General features: G+C 40.5%; 1 protein-coding gene across 1 annotated transcript in view; it reads left to right on the plus strand.

Moving 5' to 3' along the window:
• The first annotated feature begins 574 nt into the window (after positions 1-574).
• The window catches only part of ITSN2 (intersectin 2), an 81,397-nt gene continuing 57,549 nt past the window's right edge, over positions 575-24,422 (plus strand). The window contains exons 1-2 of the mRNA XM_062489656.1: positions 575-910; positions 13,858-13,921. Of these exons, the coding sequence (XP_062345640.1) occupies positions 13,891-13,921 (31 nt within the window). The 5' untranslated portion in view covers positions 575-910; positions 13,858-13,890. The remainder of the gene's footprint in view (positions 911-13,857; positions 13,922-24,422) is intronic.

Genomic DNA, 24,422 nt, shown 5'->3' on the forward strand with positions numbered 1-24,422 from the left:
GGCCATGGCCATTGCATGGCACAGGAACGCGACTGTTCTGGAATCACCGTCAATGATAAAAGGTGTAATAAACTGGAAAGGCTCATTAGGAACCCAGGAGAATGAGTCAGTGGAAAAGTCTGAGCTGTATGAAGGTGATAGGTAATTATCTGCCCAGCAAAAGCGTAGCAGAAAGACGCTGTAATCGTCTGTGCACAGCGAGATCCCCTCGCTGGAGAAGGAAGACGTTTGGAGGTTAAAAATTACGGCATTTCCCACGTGTTGCCTTCCTACACGAATTTTTGGAAAGATAAACTCCTGAAACCCTACGTATTTCAGTGCACCTAGCATGAGCCCAGTTTAGCCGCTGGTGTGGGGGTCCCAGAGGGATACGCTTCCCATGGAAAAGCACCAAAGCTGCTGCCACCTGCTCCCGGATGGGAGAATTGTCGTAATCTGGGAACTCTGCCTGTGAAAAGCCTTAGAGGCTTTTCAGCCCTTGGTAGAGCTAAGACTGGGATACAGCCGGAAAGCTGAAGCAAAGGTAATCTATGGAGCAGATGAGGAGGCAGCGGTAGGAATCGGGTGAGACAGAGATGAGCAAGGACGGGGTAAACCCTCTGCCAGTCAGCTCTTGAAGCAGTAGCTGTCACCGAATAGCAAAGGCACCCACAGGCTCGGTGCCGCCATCCCCGGACAGCGGCACCGTTTAGTGAGCCCGGCCCGGCCCAGCCCCGGGAGCTGCAGCCCAGGACACAGGACCCCTCCACCGAGCTCCGAGAGCCCCGTCCCGGCTGCGGCGGAGCCCGGCCTCGGGCAGCGCCCGCCCCCGCTTCCTCCCCCGCCCCCGCCGCCATGTTGTGGGGCCGAGCGCCGCGGGAGGCGCAGGGGCCGCGGCCCGGCGGAGCCGCCGCTCGGGGCAGCGCAACAGGTACCGGGGGGGGCGGGAGCGCTGCTGCGAGCCGCTTTACTTTTATCCTTAGCTGAGTCTAGGCTCTCGAGTTTTGGGGTTTTGGTGGTTTTTTATCTTTTTAGGTTTTTATTTGTTTTTTTTTTTTTCCTCGTTTTTTGGGGTGGGGGTGGTGTCTGGGGCTTTGGGCGGTAGCGGCGGTGGCTCCCGCTGCCGGCGCTCCCTCAGAGCGCTGCGGGCGGATCGATCCCGGTGCCCACGCAGCTCCCGGAGCGCCCTGCCGAGGTGAGGCGGCTCGGACGCGTTTCTAGAGTCCAGTTCCTTGGGGTGATGGGGATTTTGTTCCGTCTAGTTAACCGTGAAAACGCGGAGTTTGGAGGAACCGAGCTGGTTTCTGCAGTTAAAGTTTGCAAACTGTTCTGTCTGTAAATAGACTGGCTTTTCTTGGGCTCGACTTCTCACCGCGGCGTGTCGTAATTCAGAAAATAAAATGAGGCTGAGGTACGTGATTCGATTCCCTAAACGTTAAGGTACCATTTTGAATACAGTAATTAGTTTTCAGGGTAGCTGGGGCTTTGACATCTGTCACATTGCAGCGCTCGAAAGTAGATCGTGCTTTAAGATAATGCCTGCGTTCTTTGAAGTTATTCTTGCAGCGGTTCTCTTAAGCATCAGTCGGAAAATCCCCGTCTAAAACACGGGAATGAGAAGTCTCGAGCTTCTTTGCCCTTGTATCCAGGCTGCCCGATCGTGTGCGTGGCTCTTTTGGGAAAATGATGGTTTTAGGCTCGTTTGCTGTTGCTGCTGGCCTGTGGTGGCCGCAGCTCCCACGCCGGAGTGTGCACAGGAGAGCTCAGGGGGTGTGTGAAGCAGAACGTGCCGTGGGTAACATCGGTGCCCCAGAAATTGCTGCTTGCTCTCAAGAACCTTTAATCATTCATATGAAATTTTCTTGTAACAATCATCTGTATCCACTGATGTCGCGGTGACACCCAGTAGTAACGAGTGCTAGGAACTAGTTGGATAAATAGCTGCCTGGACTTCGTTCTGCTACCCAACCTGGTTAATTTTTGTTACCTTGTTTCCACTCTACCTCCCCTGTTTTGTTTGTGTGTATTTTTTTATTCTGACTCAGCTGGGAGGGGCATTCACACCGCCGTACCTCTGAGTATTTAGAGAAACCCTAATTCAGACTCTGGATTCTGTATGATGTGAAGAGAACTACATGATGCCTGCAGACATGGATTTAGGCTGCTTCGTTCTCTCCGTTCAAGGGAATTTTTTGTTAGATTAGCCTCCTGACTCGGATGCCTAAATTAGATCAAGCGAATATGCTTATCCTTTTAATTACTATCCTGAGGGAATTGCATTTACTATTTTCTCCTCCATCTGTACAAGATCTGGGGTACAGGACGTATCCCTGGCTGAGCTGTAACTGTCACTGCAATAGAAACAAAGAGGATGTTCCTGTAGTAGTAACGATAACAAAATAGGGTACCTAGGTCTGTTTGTACTAATCATAAAATAATGGGATTATCTACTATAGGTGCTGGTCAAAGCACCAAAGCTTTATGGGTACTACTTATTTTTTTAACTATTCTTGTAGATAGAATGAGGTAGATCAAGTGGAAGTGATCTGTGGATGATTTTGGTCTGTATTCTTGAGAAGGCTTTATTTATCGAGACTAAGGTATTAAAGTGATTTGTACCATAGAGGTACTTACAGTAAAGTTTTTTTACAGATATATCAGTTGTAGTCTTTAATGTTCAAAAGTGAATTAATTTCATGCCATAGGAAAGTAGCAGCTATGAAAAATGAAGCTAAATCTGTAGGTGATGGGTTTTTTTCATTGAGCTGCTTGTCAGGAGCTGGTGAGGAAAATGAGGCAGCATTTGGAAAATGAAAGGTGATGTGCATGCTTTGCTTGGGATGTTATCAGAAACCTTTACAGCCTTTGAAAACGGGCATCTGTCAGGAAAATACTGTGGGATTAGTTCCGGAAAGGCAGTGTAGTCCAGATTAGCTCCTGTCACAAATTGAGACACATGTCTCTGGTCTGAGAGATAATTTACTTGCAAACTTCTAACTAACAGGTTGTCTGCTGTTGCCTCAAAAGATTTAATTTGATCAGCATGCAAAATATGTGAAAAAAAGCATTTAATGAGATTTTTCTTTTAAAGGCCAGAGATGTTCTATTTGCCTTTTTACAAACTGGTTAAAAAATTGGCCATCTTTATTTGTAATGTTAATTTCTGGCCTATTTTCACTTGAAAGTAAATACCTCCACTATCTCAGGTTTTAAACAGCTTTTAATTGCTTCTATTTGTTTTTATTTACCTCAAATGTTGTTACAGAACAACATTGTTTTGAAGAGACTTCTGGAGATCATCTGGTCCAACCCCTTGAAAAGCATGGCCAGCTCAGGTCTGGTCACTCAGAGCCATGTCTGGTTATGTTCGGATTATCTCTGAGGGTGGAGATCCCAAAAACTCACTGGACAGCCCTCTCCAGTTTGGTACCTACACTGGCTCAAAGTCCCATCCCCTTGCCCAGGCTGCCAGTGAAGACATTAAACAATACTGGCCATGGCATCAGCTCCATCATTAGTTCCAACTAGATGGATTTGGCACTACTCACCACAGCCCTTTTGAGTCTGCTGGTCAGGCAGGTTTTCCACCCAGTTTACAGTCAACTTTTTCAAACTATATTCCACAAGTTTGGCTGTGGGATATAGTAAGGATACCAGTAAGGGTACTGTGGGAGACCTTGTTAAAAGCCTCTGTAGTGTTAAAACAAACTGCTGTGCCTTTGTTCACAGGGCCAATCATCTCAAAGATGAGTTGTGTCAGTTGTGGTTTGTCCTCAATAGCCACGGGCCATTTCCCATCATCTTTTTCTTCTTCAGGCATCTGTAGGTGGGTCCCAGGAGGATTTGCTCCATAATCTTTCTAGGGGCTGAAGGAAGACTTAGCAGCCTTCAGTTTGCCTTTTCCCAGTCACCAGGATCCTTGACAGTCACCAAGACCCCTCAAAAATAACAGAGTTGGTCTTACTAGTGTTCTTAGCTAGTGTTCCTGGCAGCACTGGGGCCGTGATTTGTTCCATATATATGTATGCAAATGCTCTACTTACTTGTTTTCAAGTTACTTTGACTTTCAAAAGCTGCTTTCAGTTCAGTGCAGTGTTGAATCTCTTGGTAAAAGATATTAGATGATGGATCCTGCCATGTTTTTAAATTTTGGGGTAAAGCTTGATGTAGACAGTCCTTCAGTGCAAGTCATGAGAGCAGTAGTTGGCTGACAGAGTTTGGAGCGTTGCTTGGATTGGAAGGTTCGTTTTATGTGGCTGAATGATTGAGGAAGCCAGTAACCCTGCTTAGGCTTTTTTTGTTTGAAGTGATGATTGGTGATTATGAAGGTAACAAAGGCAAAATTGTGCTAATTGGAGAGTTTTCTGTATTTTGTGACTGACTGATCTATTTCAAGACCTATCACTTGTCAGTAAAACACAACACAAAGCGTACTTTGAGGTTCAGGCATTGAGCCCAGACACAGGGTGAAATAGGGTAGTTACTGTATTTCTTTTACCTTTAAAAACATACTACCACTCTTTAATTTCACCTTTTAAAACTGCATTTTTTTGTGTGCTCTGGCTGGTGATAGATGACACATCAGACTATTTTGAATGGAAACATTGATGTTATAGTGCCTGGTTGGATTTCTGGAAGGGCTAAGCAGCTGTTTTAGGTGGTGCTCAAATTTTCAAATGCTAAGTTGCAAATATTGAAGGTAGCTGAATTCCCTCTGGTATTGTGTGTCTGAATCCTGAGGTAATATAGAACTGGGAGATTTATATCTATGGCTAAGTTAAAGTTCCTTCCAGTGATAAACCAAGGTAAGCCAAAATTTTAAGCCAGCTGTGAGCAGTGAAGCCTTGTTTTCTGTGGCATTGGCTGTCTGAATTTGATCAGCTGTGAGCCTGTGTTGAATTTTTTCTTGTGGTCAGTATATTTAGTGCACCTTTTCACCATGTGGATCCTCTGGTGTCTAATATAGGTACTCAAACATAAAGCAGTCTTTCTCTTCCTTGAGGGCACTAAATTTGGTTGTGCCTTCTCTGTCTGGTTGCCTGCTTTTTATGAATATTCTATTCAGTAAAGATCCTTGCAAAGGACACCCTTCTGTTAAGCTTGGTTCATGTTGGTTGATGGGGCTCATCAAAGTAGTTAACTACTCGTGTCTCATACTCTGAGAAGGGCAAGCTAAGAATTCAGACATCCTGGTTGCTCAGTTACTGTAATGTTACTGCTGTCATTAATTTACTTATGTATCAGGATGGTGGGTTTTTGTTTTGTTTTTTATTCTCAAATTTATTTAAGGATAAGTCTTTAGAAAACAAAGAGGAGACTTAATTTCATGAGGAGCTCTTTATTATTCTTACTTCTATGTATACATTGTTTTACTGCCCTTTGCAAGATGATACAGGGACTGTAGTAACTCGTTTTTCTGGTATTGTTGTGATATTAGCACCAAATATTGTAAAGGTGAGCATTAGGTCCCATATAAATACTCTCAATTTGAAGAAAAATGACATTTCACCAGCTCTATTTTGACTTTGTAATTTTTTAACTTTGTCAGTAAAGGAACAGAGCCTGGCCAGGTTGGTTAGTTGGATCCTAGAATTAAAAGAATGGGTCGAACATTAATATATAGGTGAGCACAGTGTTGTGTAACTCGTATTTTCAGAACAACACATGAAATTCAAATGATGTAACATGATGATAGTAGCAGCACAAAGCATTGGAGTTACCTAATAGAGGACAAGTACCTGAGAACTATTTTTAAATGTTTTGGAAGTGACAGATAGTTGAAAAAGCTTGGTTGATCCAGAAAAGTCACAGCTTCTTTGGAACAGTGATTCTGAGAGCAGCTGGTTTGACTTAAGACACTTTGATATGGGATGTTGTTGCTTCAGAAGTAGCAGATAATTCTGAACTGCCTCTACTAGTGAAAATGTTCAAGGCTGATGCAAGTGGAGCTTGTGAAATGCTGTGGCATCAGTCATGAGCAGTATCTGCAGTTGGTGATTCAACGGCATACACATGAAGTAAGGGAAGAACAGGAAATGGGAGTTAACTTTTCTTTGTTTCTAAAAATATTACAGTTGGAATGTGAAAAAAAATTACCTATTATGGCTATACTAATAAATGTATCAAAAAAATCAGAGCACATTTAAATAACATTTTAGTCTTATCTTTCAAAGGTCTATAATTTTACTTATCAAAAGCTAAAACTTTCTAGCTTTTTCCACTACACTCTTATAACTTTAAGGTAGGACGTGTGTCTTTTTAAGTGAGACACTTTTGCCCCTCGAGATTTTACATGACATTGAGATATTGGTCTAACATGGTTGATAATTGATTCCCTAAGATCATGAAATTCAATTTGGTGGTCAAAACATTATTACTGTATGCTCTGGAGCTCTGTGCTAAAGGTTTAAGAGACCTCATTCCAACTGGATGATTTGAAGGACTGTTCTTGATAATTTAAGTGTGGATGCAACATGTGGATGGCAGTGGGGTCAGAAGCAGGAGTCTTCAGCTGGGCCAGGTGGGAGGTGCTGTGGCCACACTGCCCGTGTTCTGGGTCCAGCTCAGAACCAGCGTGCTGGTCCCAGAGTCCCTGTGCTGGGTGGGATCTCCATTACACCCACACTTCTGTGTCACTTTGGGGAATGCATTTTTACCAATCCATCATCCAAATGAAATACTCCTACCTAGTTATTCTTTCCTGTTTTGCCTGCCATAAGCTAATCTTCGCTTCTTCTCCCACAGGGTTTCCCTGGTTTTTTGATTCATCAGAGATAAAACACCATTTCTGTGCTTTAAAGGCTTCTTGTGGCCTTTTTCCTCTCGCTTGTCATATCATTTAATTTTGAGAAGTTAAGCCTGCAATGGTTTTGTGCAGCTGTCCAGCTTGAAAGCAGATACCTCAACTGTAAATCCAGTCTCTCTGAATGTTTCCCTTTCATTAGTTTTACTGATAGTCAGAGGTTGTTCTCTGCTGAGCACAGAAGAGTGCTCACATACCTTTTGTTTTATGCTTTGCTATAGCAGCCCATTAAATGTTCTGTGTATTTTGCACTGTTACCTGTGTCTGAAAGCTGAGCAGCAAGTTAAGTAGCATCTCTTCTATCATAAGAAAGTAACATTAAGAATTCCTCTGTTAGTTTCTTTTTCCTCTGTTAGCATTTTGCTTGTGCTTCTGATGGAAGGACAGGAGTAGGCTCACAATTTTTCTCCAAGGTGGCAAGATTTTAAATGAATAAACTTAAAAGTAATATGCTCTCATCTTTCCAGTCATGGTTGAAGTAAGAAAACAATGAAAAAAGACAACTCATAAAATACTTGCATCTTGTCCAAGTCCACATTGGTATAAAATAGGAGTTACACTGTGAAAGTGGAGAACTGCAGGTTTCAAGGTGTGTGGACCTCACCAAACAGCATTTTAGGGTGCTTGCACAAAGCTTCCAAATGATTAGATGTGAGAATTGATGTGTTTTAAAACAGAATCTGAAAAGGCATATGGAGTGGGGAGTCATGTGAATTAGAAAGTAGGAAGCAAAAAAAAAAAAACAAAACAAAAAAAAAAACCAAGAGTATTTTAAGTTGCCACCCCTTGAGGAGCAAATGTATCTCACTCAGCTCTCTGGAAAGGTTACAATATGCAGCCTGGAGTTGCTTCTTGAAGGTAGAAGCTCAGAGCCTTAAAAAAAAAATCTTATAAATAGTCTACCCTCTGCTTCTTGCTTTTTTTTTCATTTCCTTTTTAAGCAAAGCAAGCAGAGGTAGTGATGTCTATCTGTCTGGGATCAGGTGAGTGAATGTATTCTCTTAGGCAGTGACAGAGCTGGATTCAATTCCCATCTTTTCCTGAGGAAGTTTGTGTCTCCTGGGAGAAGGGCCAGGGAATTAAATAGTGAGCTTCCTGAAGTGGGATTCTCACTCTCTCCCTCAGAATAATTTCTTTCTTGCAGAGAAGATTTGAAGCTGGAGGGGCATGGACAGAGGGGGACCTATGGATCTCTGCCTTAATGTAGAGAATTAAAAATAAAATGGGGGAAACCTTCTTCTAGGAAGGAAAACTCGGTTTTAATCTCCAGAAACAGAGGAGAGAGCTGAACTGTGTCTTGATACTTTGAATGGAAGCTTTCGCAGCTGAGCAGCTGTAAGAAAAAGAGTGACGTAAGGAAAGAGTGAAAAAGAGTTTTTGTAAGAAACAGAGTGAACCCAGCAACAGTGACCACACAATTCTGGTTTTTGAACAGAAATAGAGATCCCTGCATTTTGGGTGGCCAGTATGTTCAGAAAGCCTATTGGTCAGGCAAGGTGAGCAGAAGGGTATTTGTCAGAAAAATACTTTTTGTTTTCTGTCTGGATCACAAAATCACTAGGTTGGAAGAGACCCTCAAGATGATTGAGTCCATCCCATGCCCTAACACCTCAACTAAACCCTGGCACCGAGTGCCACATCCAGTCTTTTTTTGAACACATCCAGGCATGGTGACTTCACCACCTTCTGAGGCAGGCCGTTCCAGTACTTTATTATTCTTTCTGTGAAAAACTTTTTCTTAATATCCAACCTCTTTTTCTCTTGGTGCAGCTTAAGACTGTGTCCTCTTGTTCTGTCAGTTGCTGCTTGGAGAAAGAGACCAGCCCCACCTGACTACAAACACCTTTCAGGAAGTTGTAGAGAGTGATGAGGTCACCCCTGAGTCTCCTTTTCTCCAGGTTAAACAACCCCAGCTCCCTCAGCTGTTCCTCACAGGGTTTGTGTTCCAAGCCCCTCACCAGCCTTGTTACCCTCTAGATGCACCCACTATTGGGTAGGAAGTTTTTCTTTCAGAATGGGCAAGGAAGGGTCTTCATACCTTAAGAAATGTTTATTTTTTTTTATTATCAAAATATTAGCTAAGGCTTGCAGTACTGTTATCTACAGTAGCAGGGGGAGCAGGAAGAACCAGCAATATGCTACCCACAGGCAACTCCTCCGTTTTGTCGCTGATGTCATTCATCTGTTATCAGAGTGGGTGGACTTTGTAAGCTGGCCACAGTGCATTTTGAAAAGGCCATGTGGCTTTGTATAACTGTACTGTATAAAGGAGATAAATGCTTGGCCTGCCACAACATTGGGATTTTTTTTTTTTTAATCAGTAAACTCTCATACCAGTATGTCTTGAACAAAGAGAAGTTCTAGTCTGTGCTGCTTCATAATACCTTACTAATGCTTCTTATTCTCTCATTTTTAAGAGACTACTCCAAAAAAAGAAGGAACCAACTACATGGGCTATTACAGGGTCACTGCTTTGCAAATATGCATTGTCTTTGTGTTGTCCAGTTCTAAAGGTGTTGCAAAGAGTAAATCAGGAAACTAGTGCAGTCTCTGTCCTTGTTAATTGGCTCTGGCATCAAAATTCTGCAATATTATCTTCCTCCTACCATGGAGAAAAGGGAAAGACCAGTAGTGTGACCACATATGCTGCTTCCATGGTATTTGCTTTCTTCCAGACAGAACCTGGTGCATCAGACCTTCATTCCTACTAAAACTATGTGGCTGTGGTTTTTCTGAGAAATGTTCTGAAAAAAAAAATCGATTCAAGTATAAATATTAACAAAGATTGTGGTAGGGCTGCCCTTCATAAAATGGCAATATGCCTATTATAGGGAAAGCAAAAAGCTTTTTTCCCTTCTCCTGCATTCTGCCCAGCTCTAATGTTTTCTATTGCTTTCAGCATGGTCCTGATGTGCCCCCTGTTTTTTGCAATCTCTTCCTTTCTTTTCTCCACTTGTATCAACTATAATAAATACTAAGAGGGGGAACAGAAGTTTCAGTCTGGCAGGTCAGTTTGTGAAAACAATTAGTGCTTTAGAGATTGGGGCTAGTTCAAATGGCTTGTTTACAAGAACTTGCTGTTCTGCTGTTTAAATGGAAGATCCAAGTTTTCCTGTTTTCACCCTAAATGGCAGCAGGACTTAATGTCATCTACAGTGTTCATAAGGATGTTTGATCCTGTTGTTACACTGTGGATTTCGTGCTGTCTGCCACAGTTTCTTACAACTGATGACCAAGTTCACCAAGCACATCTTCTAGAGCATTTTGCAGAAACAGTTTTCTGTGAAATGCTCTGGTGGTGATGGCCATGATTTCATCCATGTAATCTGTTTGGGACACTGGTTATAGTATTTTCTTGATTTTTATTTTCATTCTTCAGTGAACATTTCTATGTGGTATTGTGTAATGCATGATGTAAAAAGGGTCCTTTAGCTTTCACTTCTATTAATGGTTAAAAGTTATCAGAATCATTCTAAAGAAGTGTGAGTTAGTCTTAAAGTGAAAATATTATGCTGAGATTCCCCTTGCTAAATAAGTGGTTCGCTAATAAGTGTCCTAAAGGCTTAAGGTGCTTTTACACTTCTGTAATCTTTATAGATTACAATTGCAACATCTTTGTTTGCAATTTGTAAAAATAAGATGCTTTTAGCTTTGATATATGCTAATGTTTGGGATGTGCTGAAGAAATGCAGAAGACAAAACTTGTTGAGGGCAAGCTCCATTTTTTTGGGAAGGATTGTTTACAGAGAGTTTAAAAAAATATGTTTAGATTTCAAATTTACTGGACTGTTTCCTCCTTCTTAAAAAATGAGGGGAAATTATAGTGCAGCAATACTTTTATTCTTCCTTTTTTTACTTCTTGGGTACAGTTGGTACAGTTGAGAATCTGTCACTGGAGAAGTATCTGTGCTTGGTGTTGTTCTGGTGTCTGAATGACATGGATCTGTGTAAATGGATAAGAATGTGTTCCTAATGCTGGTGAGATACAAAATCCTGTAACAGTCCTATTTGTGATTTTTGGTTGCTTCTGTGAGGTCATAGTTTTCTCTGTAAAAGTTACTGTAGGAGGGTTTGGTTACCTTCAAGTTTAGCATTTATTTAAAATATTACAAGGTCTGCAAGTACACATAATAGTGAGGCAACAGAGCTGAATCACAATTTAATCATATCACACTGCTGTAATTTACTCTCAGTACAGACCCATTGGGCAGTTCCTTCTTGTTTTAGGACCTTGGGTGTTGGTTCATCTATATGGCAATGCCATGTATCACAGATTTACCAGGCTGGTTCAGCCCAGGCTTGGAAAACTTGGGGAAATTTCAGGTACACCGAAAAATCTTGTGTTGATGATTTGGGCAGGGATGCTCATTATTTTTGCTGATGAACCAGGAACACGTGTCCTCCATAGATGCCTCATAGATAGGAATGACCTTCACCAAATGAAAGCGACATCAAAGTCCTCAAAATTTTTCAGATGAAATTGATCTTAAAATGCAGTATAGTTGTGACTCTAGGGACATTAAAATGAGGAGGAGGGGTTTCCCCATTTAGTGTGCATGAAGCTGCCTGGGTTACTGCTCCCACTCATGTGCTCAGCAGTTGAGGGTTTTGAAAGCTCAATCTACACAAGCCATTTCAGCAATACCAAGGCAAAATGCGACTGCACAACTGTGAGTTGTATGAAGTATTTTAAAAGTATATCTTAAGATTTGGGACTTTAAGAGTTAATCAATTCACTATCAAGACCTGTATTATGACTTGTATTGTGTGGCGTGCCCTCAAGTACTGCGTCCACTTTTTGGGCGCCACATTGTAAGAAGCTTGCAAAAATACCAGAACATGTCCAAAGGAGGGAAACAAGGATGGTGAAAGGACTAGAGGGCAGGACTTCTGAGGAACAGCTGAGGATGTGAGATTTGTCCAGTTTGGAGAAGAGATTGAGGGGGTGACCTCATTGCTGACTACATCTTTCTCATGGTGGGAGCAGCAGGGGAAGTGCTGGTCTCCTCTGGTGGTGGGACATGAGGGAATGGCTTAAAGCTGTATCAGAGCACGTTGAGATTGGATATAAAGAAAAGTTTTCCATGCACAAGAAGCTCACCAGGGAAGGGGGCATGGCCCTAGCTGGTGTTCGTCAAGTGTTTGGCCAGTGCTCTTTAGGTACATGAGTTGGTTTTTAAGGTATCCAGCATGGAGTCTGAGGTTAGATTCAGTGATACTCTTGTGTCCCTTCCAACTTGGGGTATTCTATGTTTTTGTGATTACTCATATAAAAAAAAAAAAAGAAAAAGCCACTTGAAATGAAGAGCATAAGGTGAGTTGAAGGACAGATCAAATATATAAGCCTTAACTGGTAAGATTAAATCTGAAACAAGTCACATGCAGGTAGAAGCCTGCTGATTCTGGGTGTGTTCTCCAGCATCCTGCTTCTGTGTCATGGTTTCAGGTTCTGTTTCAGACCTTCTTGACAGAACAGCTTTTGCAGAGAAATGTGCTGTAGAAGTGTTTTTAACAACATTGGCAGCATTTTCCAGGAAGGCTCTTTATAGATCTCAAGTGTCTCTCTTGGTAGGCTGCTTGGTAGGTCCATCTCTTGGAAGAGGTCCCTGCTTCCTTATTTCATCTTTCTGTGGTTGATACCTTGTGTCATTGTGAGAGGTCCTTTGGACTCACCAACCACTCCGTTTGCTTTCTTTATGTAGATATGTATACATGTGTGGGTAGCCACAAATGTGTGTATGTGTAGTAATGATGGCTTGAACTACATATAGAGAAATAATTTTTAACAACTGATCCCAGACATTTTTAATTTTATTGAAGAAATGTGCAATAGATAAAAAAAAAATGTTTTCCTGTCCTCAGGTGGAACCAGAGTGCTTTCTATTTGTATGATTTTTGTGCTGAGATGTGCAAGAGTTCCTTTGCAGGAAGGGAGTATGGAAGATGTAATATTTCTGTACTTAATATTAAAATACATGGCTGTAGTGAGAGATGAAGGGGGTTTTTCTGTATGTGTGTGGGTAGGAGGTTAGGTGTCTCAAAAGGGGGTGAGCAAGATGTTTCATGTTTTTTTAAAATTAAAATAAATATTTCAGTTTTCTAGCTTCATCCTGTACAATAATTTCTCCATAGAGAGCACAACGATAATGATATATAAATTTCAGTAATTAAGTAAAATTATCTCACCCAAAGCACAAGCTCACTTCATTGTCTTTGTTCTACATTTGTAAAGCAGTGAATTGTCCAGGCTTTTCCCTCAGATAACTATTAGTGACTATTTTGCAATTCTAAAGAATTCGTTATACGGGTAGTCTTGAAAGAATGCATACTATAAGAAGAAAATCTTAGTACTCTGATATTTATTATAAAAGTAAATTCTGTTGAGATCCCGTTTAAATGCTGCTTTTGAGTGTTTATGCAGTAGCTCTGGAGAAGGAATAACTTCATTGTGTTGCTTCTGCAAAACTGGCTGATGACAGATTTTTATTGGGGCAAGCCCTTTCTTCAGAATACATCATGTAAGAGTGTTTTCTTTGTCAATAGTGCGTGGAGTGTTGGAGTGGATGAATTTGAATAATAATTGGTTTTCCACTTTGCTCAGCAGCAGCATTGGCTTACGGAGCTGAGCAGTGAACTGTTTTGTTTTTTGTTGGTGGTGGGGGTTTTTTGTGGTGCTTTTTTTTGTTGCTGTTGTTTTTGTTTTGTTTTGTTTTTTTCTCCTTTCTTTACATGAAACACTAAACATTTACCGGGGAGAGCTGGCAGGGATGTGCTGGGACCCCGGGCTGCCCTGCACCCAGCCATGTGTCCCGACGAGCCGGGAGCTGTTTGTGTACATCACTCCAAACGCTCGGTACTGTTTTCCTTTAAGAGCTGCCACAAGGTTCAGGACTGCACTGCATACGCTATACACACACAAAAAAATAAAAAAATAAAAATCCCCGGTGTAAATGCCGCTGGTTCAGCAGCAGCCCGGGCCGGGCATTGTTTGCTGTCGGAAGCGGGACCGGGACGGACGCGCCCCACTCCGCTCTGCCCTTGTTGCATTATTAATGCACGATGTTTTCATGTTGCAGATGGCTGAGGGCTAGCGAGGTGCATTCGGGACCATGATGGCTCAGTTTCCCGCAGCCCTGAATGGTGAGTAGCTCCGGGGTGCTCAGGTAGGGGTGGAGGTTTAGGATTTGTTGTTTGTTCGTGGTTTTTTTGGTGCCCGCAGCAGCGTTTGTCACTTGGCTGCAGATCGCTGTCTGTAGCCTGAGCCGGTGCTGCGAGCCTGGGAGGGGACCAGCATCACTGCAGTGTCGTTTGGGCTACCAGGCGCCTGGAGTGGCTGACAATCTCGGATCATTTACAGGGCTGAGGAATGTGTGAGGTGCAGTGCAAACACTGCCTGACTTTAAGCAGGGAATATGCTAAGTAATAGTTGATTAAACTTGCATACCTTTTCTGTTACGTAATTCAGCACAAAATGTGTTCCGTTATAGTCCCTTACCCTGTTTATTTCAAACAAAATATTTAAATGTGTCAAACAGTTTGTGACATTGATGAAAATAATCAGCCCTTCACAAAAAAAAAAAAAAAAGAGAGAGAGAGAAATAATTTTCCTCTTGATTGTACTCTTTCCACTACAGAAACTTTTGAATTTGTTTCTTGGCAATTTCCTTTCAAAGTCCCATTTCATATGGGAGTTGAAACCTTAAAATTGTTCTTGTGTGTGTGTATGGCATGAAGCTTTTATTTTTAGGGAAGGCTTATTTGTGAAGGCACGATTTGCAAAGACCTGTAAAGAAATTTGACATTTGCATGTTGTTATTTACAGAGCTGGCCAAAATGAAAATACAAGTATGGAAACAATGTTTTGTACTTCAGATACATCTGATAAGGAGTACTTCTCCTGATAAAAATAGAAAAATAGATACAGGAATGAGTATTTATCTGTGAAGGTTACTGCAGGACTGGAAGGTCTTTAACCAATTTAGAAAATTGTCACTGAGATAAATTGGGAAAGGGTTTTTGTTTGTTTTTTGATCTTTTTTTTCCCCAGAACAACGTTCAGATTTCAAATTAAACCTCTGTTTTACAAATCTGTTTCATGTGAGTGTAAGACATCTTGTAAAAAAAATAAATCTGTGTAAGCAGCACTTTTTTTTTATGCAGTCACCTGCAGTTTTTTCAAGACTTCGTTTCACAGACCTTATAATAAAAGCCAAGTAAAATGAGTCAATTAGTACTAGGGGAAATCCTATAGACCAGATGATATTTTTTTCACTTAATTGGATATAATGGATTTTTTAAATTATTATTGCCACATGGACTTTGGTTCTCAGTTTAAAATAAACAGTCAGAAGCTCTCTTTGAAGAAGATACAGCTTTGTGTTGGCTGTCTCTGTGATTGATGTATCCATAGTTATTTGATGTCTTTTTGTTTTGGCTTTTTATTCCTCAGTTCTGTTGGAGGATTGCAAGTGTGCTGTCAGTGCTGACCACATACACTGCTCTCAGAAGCCTTAGTTTGGGAGAGTGATCCTTGATCTGAAATCCCTTAGATGGTACTGTTTACCACTCTCAAAAGAAATTGTGTCAGAGGATGCTGCCTTTCCCCTCTCAGAATTTTACTGTGTTGGAAGGCACAGTAAGTGAGAGAGAGACCAAGGAAGAGACACTGGTCAATAGCTAAACTATTACTCCTCACAGAATACTTTGGATGACTGTGTCAACTGTGTGTAGTCTTGTGGTCCTATTTCTTATCAGAACTGGTGAAATTTCAAAGAAGTCAAGTGTTTTAAACAATAGTTTTAACGTGATTTCTTGATAAATACTGAGCAACTTTTGCTGTTGAAGTTGTTCTCTAGTCTTTGTTCCTCTTTCCTGCTACTTAGCATTTACAAGCACTGCTGTAGTGGCTGCATTCAAAGTAGTTCACCTGCACTTGCCACTCATTGCAGGAAACCTCTAATTATGTTGTTAGACTTTGGTAGTGACTTGAAGCATGAGATGAAGAATGAGGTTATATGTGAGGCAACCAAGCCATTAGGCACTGCTGCAGCCTGGGAGCACTGGCTGCCTACCTCACCTTTGTGTTAGCACAGCATTGACCCTTCCTTTTTGTATCCTACTGGGGGAAATAGTGTAGTGGATTCCTTCTGTGGGGAAAAAAAACAAAACCTCTTATTCTTACCAAGGTACAATACACTTAGCTTTTAGTTTATTAGTAGTGTAATGCATGAAGTACTTTTCATTTCTGGGCTATTTTTGGCATTCAGTGTTACAGAAGAGTGAGTGGATGGCATAGAGCAGATATATGTACAAGTGTGCAAGTCTGAGAACTGCAGGATTCAAGGCATAATATTCAGCCTCAAACAAATCCAAGTGGGAAATGCTACAATTTACCAGCCTAAGCAGAGAAAGCAGCACTGCACAGGATCCTGAGAAGGAAGGGGAACTGAGCTGTGTGTGTAGTTCCAGTGGAGAGACTCAGCTTCGTTGAATGTACCTTGACCAAACAGGGTCCTGAGCCTGTCCAGCCTCAGCATGTGGCTGGTGGCCAGACTGTGCTGGGAACTGGCATGTTCTTCTGTGGCCACGTGTAAACACTGTGTGCTCTAGGGCACCTGCTGTTGATAGGCCTGTCTTTAAAGTCATGAAAGGACACAGTGCCCAGAAAGGAGCTCCCTTTGACTCTCCATTGTTGTCCAAGGTGACCTTTGTGGGTGCCTTACTAACAAGCTGAAATTCAAAGAGGAAAAGCTGGACTAAAGAGTGGGTGTTGATTTTTCTGGAACTGAAGGCAGACCTGCCAGTTTTTACAAATCTTTTATCTCGTGAAAAATGTAAAGGTTATGGTGACATTTTATATGAACAGGCAGGGCTGAGCAACATGTTTCTTATACAGCACCAGATGGATAGGAGACATTTATATATGTGGAGTTCAGTTCTATCAAAGAGCCACTCCAGGCATATCCTTCTCCCCAGTCTGCAAACAAGATTGAGAATTCCCTACTAAGAGTTTAATTCTATCCTGTAACTGCTTGAATATTGATCACTATTCCTGTAAAAATGATAATAGAAACCCACTTTATGGTAGTTGATTCTTCTTAGAAACAGTTCTCCATCTGGACAAAGCTTGCTTAGGAATTCATCCTGAGTCTTGCAAAAGCCCTTGGAAGCGGCATTTGTGTATACGAAATAACAACTTCAGCAACTGTGTTTCTAAAGGAACAGTTAATATACTAACTGCAAAAGACACTTAAAAGGATAAAGGCCTTAATAGGTTGAAATGTACTTCCATCTAATTTGTCTCAGTGATTGCTGCCTTTGTCACTGGAAGAGGTAACCTTCACTGCCATGGGATGTGTTGTTTCCAGCTGGAGGGGAGTTTCAAGATGTTTCTTTTCCAACTCCCCTTCCTTCTTCTGTAGGCTAAATCTGTTCAGGGTTTGATACCCATGCTGATGGGTCTTGGTTTCGAGAGATTTAATCTTAAGGGACGACCTGGAACAAGAAAAGCAGTATTTGCTGATCAGTATCTTTCACATTGTTTACTTAGTACTACTGGAATTTTTGGGCTGTGCTTTTTTTTTTGTTTATGCTTTTATTTGCCATTTCTCTTCCCTTCTACCACCTGTTTCCTTTCGATATAATTTTTCTGTAGTCCAGCAGGAAAATCGCTGATAAACTGATGTGTAGAAAGTAATAGTTATAACTCATTTCACATGCTTCTAAACGTTCATAAGTAAAACTGTGTTTTGTGCTGCTGTGAATAGAATTTTGTGTCCTCACACTTAAGTGTTTTGGAGACTAAAGCAGACATGAAAGGGGTTCTGTGAGGTCCTGGTTAGCTGGTGTCAAGGGCAAGACACCAACAGATTCTGCTGCACCTTCTCTTTAGAAAAGTCAGTCTCAAACTTTGCAGTCTGATTTTTTTTTAATTAGGAGCAACCCTGGTCATTAGAGTTCAATTAGAAGCTGGTTGAGTGCAACCTGACTCTTCACCTTGTGTGCACTGTAGATATGGAAACTGTAGACTTGAATATCAACAAGTGTAGATAAAGATACAAAGCTGAATTAGACCTTGCAAAACAAGGATCAGAACTTGTTCTCACATCTAAGAGTAGGAAAAGGAATGAAATTATAAGACAAGAACAAATATTTTCTTTGTCTTTATTTATTAATTAAACTTTTTTTCAGTAAGGGCAGTGGTGTCAGTTGATATGGAGCAAAATTCACATGCTCAACTCAGTGGGGTGTTTATCTTCCGCTATCACACCCTAAAAATGTTAGTGTTCCAGTGTGTCTGCCATATTATATGTTGTCTTTAATCGTGTAAGTCAGAAATAGTGCTGTAAGGTTTCAGAATATAAGGTGTCTTATTTATATTTAATTGTGAGGATGATTCACATGGAAGATGCAAGAGGAAATCTTAGAAAGAAAAAAATAGTTAGACGTGGAGGTATATGTTAAGTGGAGTAAATGGAAATAGGTTTAACAAGGGAAGGTTGCACTATGTGCCGCCTTCAGTACCTGAGTTTTGTAGAAAACATCTAACAGAATCCATGGTTGGATTTCATTAGCGAAATAAATGGCTAAAAGGGAAAGAAAATACAAGTTTTAGACCAGAATATTGTTGTCATGTTTTTTTCTGTATGGATTTTATCACAATGCCAGTCTTAATGGTTATTTATGGCAATATCATTAGTAGAAAAAAAATGTATACTGGTTAAACTGGAAGACGACAAACTCTGGAGTAATTTTCCAGCTGGAATTACACCGTATGGGCTGCATGTCATTGGTAAATTTAATCACATTTCTGCTGCGCTGCCTTCAAATAGCTTTTTAGCCATACCATTATGGGCTGGAAGAATTTTTGCTCTGTGCTGGGAACTCAGCAGTTGGCTGTGACTAAGGAGGAAGACAACCGGATGTGTTAGAAGATCACGTAGTAATTACGTGATTTGAGGGAAAGGAAATGCATCCTAAAATGTGGTGAATGAAACAAGGAGTGCTGTGTGCTATTGCTTCAGGCACTGGTGAGACATGTTGTGGGTTAGAGGGTAGAATTTGGGTTACCTGCTTAAGAGGGGGAAAAAAACATGGGGAGTGAAACAGATGCAGAGCTGGGCTTCAGTGTATTAAGTGCTGAGAAAGAATAAAGCGATTGTCTTTTTTAACCTGCCCAGATAAAAGCTTACTGTTTTTGTTTTGGATTTTAATTTCAATTTCATTGCATTTCCTATTCAGCAAATAAATTTTGCTCTTTATTTTTTTCTTACTAGGAAGAACAGCATTAAGGAAGGAAACGAACTTGTCTTTGAGTACAGTTTTAAAGGGTAAATAGAGATGAACCAGCTGTTGATGCAGTTGGTCTGGAAATGGTTCTGTCAGCAGTAACATTCTGGACCATGGTCTAGGAGGAAATCTGATTGCCTTAAGACAGAACTTGCATTTTAGGAAGGAATTAATGTATTAGAGTTTCTTGGAGAAGCAGCAGTTTGCACATGGTGACTTTATAAGTCCCTTCCAAACTGATGCTCCTAAAATGCAATGAAGAATTAGATAATAATGAAGATTAGTGTTACATCTTCAGCTGTTAACTTACTCTAAGCCTATAGCTTTGTCTTGCCATGATTTCATTTTGTTAGTGTCATGTGTTAGCTTTTATAAGGTAAGTTTCCAATGAGTGGGAAACCCAGGATGGTTTTTATCTGGAATACTAATATTGTAATGCAAGCTGCTTTATTCATTTTGGATGTAAGAAAGACTTCCTGGTGTTTTTTCTTCAAAGCATATAAAACCCTAAACAAAAAACACAAGAAGATCTACAAATACTTTCCCAAAATGGAGTAGAAGGCTGAAGGCTTAGCTGAAGAGACTCAGAAACAAAAATCTAACACATGGACAATTTTCAAAGTGCTTTGACTGTTAAAATGTTCATTTCCTTGAAGGTCTAACTCCCAAGTTTGTGAAATGCATTACTCTGATAAGCCACTTCATGTGGTTGTTGCAGTTTAGGGTTGATGAGTATTGTGTGAAGTGGCACATCACACAGTCTTAGCATGTACCAAATTCCAAATCATCTGTGATCATCACTTTGAACAGACCATAGATGATACTAATCAGTATTGGCAGAATGAGTTCAGGTTTAGCCCACTAATTATAATGGCAAGAACAAACACATTTTTCAGGTGTTGTGGTCTGTCAAATATATTTATATATTGCCCTATTACTTTAATTGGAAATCTTGTGTGTTCAGGCTTTCCAGTGTACTGCATCACTTCTTTCAGCCATCTCTTGTTTCTCCAACAATGGGACAGTAGCCTTAAATCATCACTGAGGGAGCTGGAGGGGGTGAAACCCTGGAAAGCTGAAAGAATGTCAGTGACCATGGGACAAGCATTCATACTGGCTATCTTCAGAGAAGATACTTGAATAAGCTAAAAACGTTTGTGCTTTAGTTGGATGTGAAGTTCTCTGTATGTGAGTTTCAAGAATAGGTAAGATTAAATAAACATTAGGAACTTCTACTGCTCTTTCACTTCTTATTGAAGGAATTTGCTTAAAAGTTTTTTTTTATATATGTAAATATAAATAAGAGGTGGTATATTTTAAGTTATGCACTGACATTTTTCCCTGCATTTCTTCTCATAACCATGATTTAGCATTGATCCATGATCTCTGCAGCACAGCTGTTTCTTTAGAAAACACACATTTCTTGAAAAGTCTTGATTTCACCGTTGTAGAGCTCTGCACCTGTTACAGCGTGTGTTGATACTTGTATAACTGTACTGAAAAGGGTACATTTGTATTTTCTTACCAGCTACAAGTTAAATTTATTGTGCAACACATAATAGTGCTTCCATAACACTGTGTTTCACAGGAACTCTTCAGGCTTGGGGAAGTAAAATGTACAGTGAGAGTTAGTGTATAAACTGTTCCTGATGGAGATGATGCAGGCTGGAAGGCCAGCAGTCTCTCTTCTTCTTTCTCATGTTCTCTGTATTCAGATTGGATTAAAAAATACACAGTCTTTTTTAACCTGGCCTGAAGATAACATACACTAAACTCCCTTTTCTGGAAATGATCCACCTGTAGCTGCCAGAATCTGTTACACAAAAGGATCTGGAATTATGCACAAAGTAAAGGATACTTGAGAAAAAAGTGGTCACAGAGAGGTTCTGCCTCCTGTGATAAACAAGACTAAATGAGTTGTTTAGTTTAGTTTACAGGTAGCTAAGGATAGTTTAGGTGTTTTTTCAGACAGCTAAAAACCTGTAAAGCCATAACAGTATAGAAAATCCTCACAAGGGAAGGAATATTGGCTGTATTTTTTCATAGCTGAAAAGCAACACAATACCTGGTGAAATGATTGAGTTTAAGGCTAGCAGAAAAAAATGGGCTTGTTTGTTGGTTTGGTAGTTTGTTTCACACAGTGAGCAACTCACAACTAATTTTTAGAACTCAATGCATTTAAGATGCTTTGGAAACAGTACATGGAATCAAAACTTGAGGAGCCATGGCTAGTAAATGGTTGCTGCCTTTTTTATTTCTTTTTCCCCTTTGTGGGCTTTTTTGGCTTAAGAAGCTTGCTAAATCAGTGCTTTCTGGCAACTGAGAAACTGTAATAAGTGTAATACCCAGGGAAGAATTCTGTTCCACATTCTAGCCTGTAAATGCCCCTATGAGCCGCTGGCAAGGCAGGATTAGGGACTATTATATAAACTGATACCAATGCTTGTATGAACATAAATTAAACAGTTTTTAATTAATAAATTAAAAAGTGTCAAATTTATTGTATTTCAAATCAAACCCCCATGCATGCTAGGAAAGTAATATTGTATGTGTGCTGGATATAGTTGGCAGGTTCTGCTAATTAGGAATTTAACCTTCTAAGGAGTACTGTTTAAGCAAACTGTCTTTTTCTTGCTTCTGTTTCCTTTGTGTTTCCTTCCAGTTTTCCCTCCATTCTTTGTTTCTGCCAGGACCAGAAGTTAGAAAGAGGAGTGTAACAAGAGTCATTAAAGACACAGAACAGCTTCCATATGTGGATTAATTGAATTTACTAGGACATTTCAACTTGGAAATGATAGGGTGGGGATGGTGGAATATTAGGTGTCACCTTCCCAAGGTCATCCATTATTTTTCAGGCAAGGAAATGGTAATTAGTCTCTGATAACACAAGATGAACCAGTATCAGATGAAAGTACCATTGGCAGATCTCAGTCATACAGAACACTTTGCACTGTGTCAAATAAACAAAAAAAAGCTGTAGGAAGCTGTGGATGACAAAAGGTCTTTCTTAAATGATTAGAGCTCCGTGCCCTCTACTTATGAGGCAGTACCTCTGGTTCAGGAGCTGCACTGGGGCTGAGGAGACATCCTGCAGCACCACCACCACCACATGCTTGGCTCAGACTGTCACTCTGTGCTGGGGAAATATTCAGTGTCTGTTGGAAGGACTGTTACTGTGTTTTGTTTCCTGAATTATATCCTATTTTTATTTTATCCCAAGATCATTCTGGAAGTGTCTCTTAATTTTTTCTTCTCCACCCTTCCTGTGTATTTTTTTTTAATTTTTGTTTTTGTTAATCTGTTTTACTCTTCTCTTTCAAGTCTCCATTGCAAGTATAATCCATCAGCCTTCCTCCTGGTCCCAGACTTCCTCCTCAAGTGTAAGAACCTGGAAATGTGGTTTTTACTCTAATGGCCAGATAATGATGTAAGCTATGAAAATTACTAGAAAGAATTTAATATTCCTGCAGCAGAATTCTGTTCTGATTTTGTCAGTGTATGTCTTCATGGGAGAATAATTTCCTTTACTGCATCTAACTTCAAGGTTCACTTTGCATCCTCTTCCCTGGTATTTTTACTGCCTACATTTCTCATGGTGCAGAAAGATTTATTAGCTGCCACAGATGGCAACTCACCTGAATCTTATTAGTTTTGTTGCACTCCACAGAGATTTGCTAGACAATAATTAAACAAATTGCTCTTTTATACATTTTTAATTAAGTCATAGGGTTATTTTGTGAATTCTGGTGAGCAGCAGCATAAAGCATCCATTTCCAGGATTAGAAATGTTTTGTCTAAGCTCTGGTGATCTTTTTCCACAAACATGGTAGTCTTTGATACTATGCAGGTTGATGAGTTTGCTCAAAAAGGCTTCTGACTTGTCCTTAACTGAAGGGTAAGCATTTCTTCATCTTCTGTGTCAGGCTGGGAAGGAAGGCCCTGGATTTTGTCAGGTGGAAGTTTTCTCACCTTAAAAGCAAATGGAGGCAGGACTTAAAGCTGGAGAATTTAGCAAAGTATGATTTTATATTATGCCATGATAATATTGCTTATTTGACCTTTTCATACCTTGCTTTGGATAGACTCTTGTGGGTGTAACTTTTTCCTTCTCTTCCTTCTATTTCTGAAATCTACCCTGAAGTATGAATTGTAGGTTTAGGAAAATTACCATTCTCCTATGCTGGATGCTGGAGAGGATGTGCCTCAAGTCCTGTGTCCAGTTGTGGGCCCTCGGCTCAGGAAGGACATTGAGGGGCTGGAGCGTGTCCAGGGAAGGGAACGGAGCTGGGGAAGGGGCTGCAGCACAAGGGAGCAGCTGAGGGAGCTGGGAAAGGGGCTCAGCCTGGAGAAAAGGAGGCTCAGGGGGAACCTTGTGGCTCTGCAAAACTCCCTGACAGGAGGGGACAGCCAGGGGGGTTGGGCTCTTTTCACAAGTAACAAGTGACAGAACAAGACAAAATGGCTTCAAGTTGTTCCAGAGGAGATTTAGGTTGAATATTGGGAAAAAAATCTTTCCTAAAAGAATTGTCAAGCATTAGACAGGCTGCCCAGTGCAGTGGTGGAGCCACCATCCCTGGAGGTATTTAAAAGATGTGTAAATGTGGCACGGAGGGACATGGTTTCATGGTGGGCTTGGCAGTGCTGGGTTAATGGCTGGACTCCACGATCCATTTTCTAACCTAAATGATTCTGTGATTCTGGGCACAGACAGAACTGACATTGGGCTTGATTCATGTGGTTGTTTCATGTGCTCCATCACAATTCAGCAACTACAGCTGGTTTCACTGTCATTGTTTCTCCAGAATTACACAGAAAATAATTTTATATTAATTGCTGTTATCAAATCTAGATCTGGCAAAGGCTGAGGCTAAGCCCAGCTCTGTGCACCAACTTCTTCATGTAAGGAAAGATAAGGTTAATTAACTTTTAAGAATAAAACATGAATTTACCAACATTACATGTTACAGTGATAGTACTTTTTGATGAGAAGTAGGAAGCTTGCTTCATTAAAACTTAAAAAAACCCTGTTGAATGAATTGTCAAAAACTTTACAGAAAACTAGTGTAAAAGTTAGCATGTTAATTTCCAATTCAGAATGCTGTCAAGTTTATACACATTTCAATCACACATTTCCTGATGTACTTTTACATTAGTGGAGCTTTAACAAAACAAAAACTTTGTTTGTTTGGAGTTTTTTTCAGTATTTTGTTTCCTTCTTTGTTTTTTTTTTTTTTTTAATTGGTTTGTTTTTCTTTTTTTAGTTTTGTTTTGGTGGGGTTTTTTAGTGCTTCAGTGGAATTGGCAATAATTTAATTAAAAATAGTCTTCTGAAAATGGATAGCCTTAATGAGCT

Source organism: Cinclus cinclus, chromosome 3 (genome assembly GCF_963662255.1).
Source record: "Cinclus cinclus chromosome 3, bCinCin1.1, whole genome shotgun sequence".
Classification (NCBI taxonomy): Eukaryota; Metazoa; Chordata; class Aves; order Passeriformes; family Cinclidae; genus Cinclus; species Cinclus cinclus.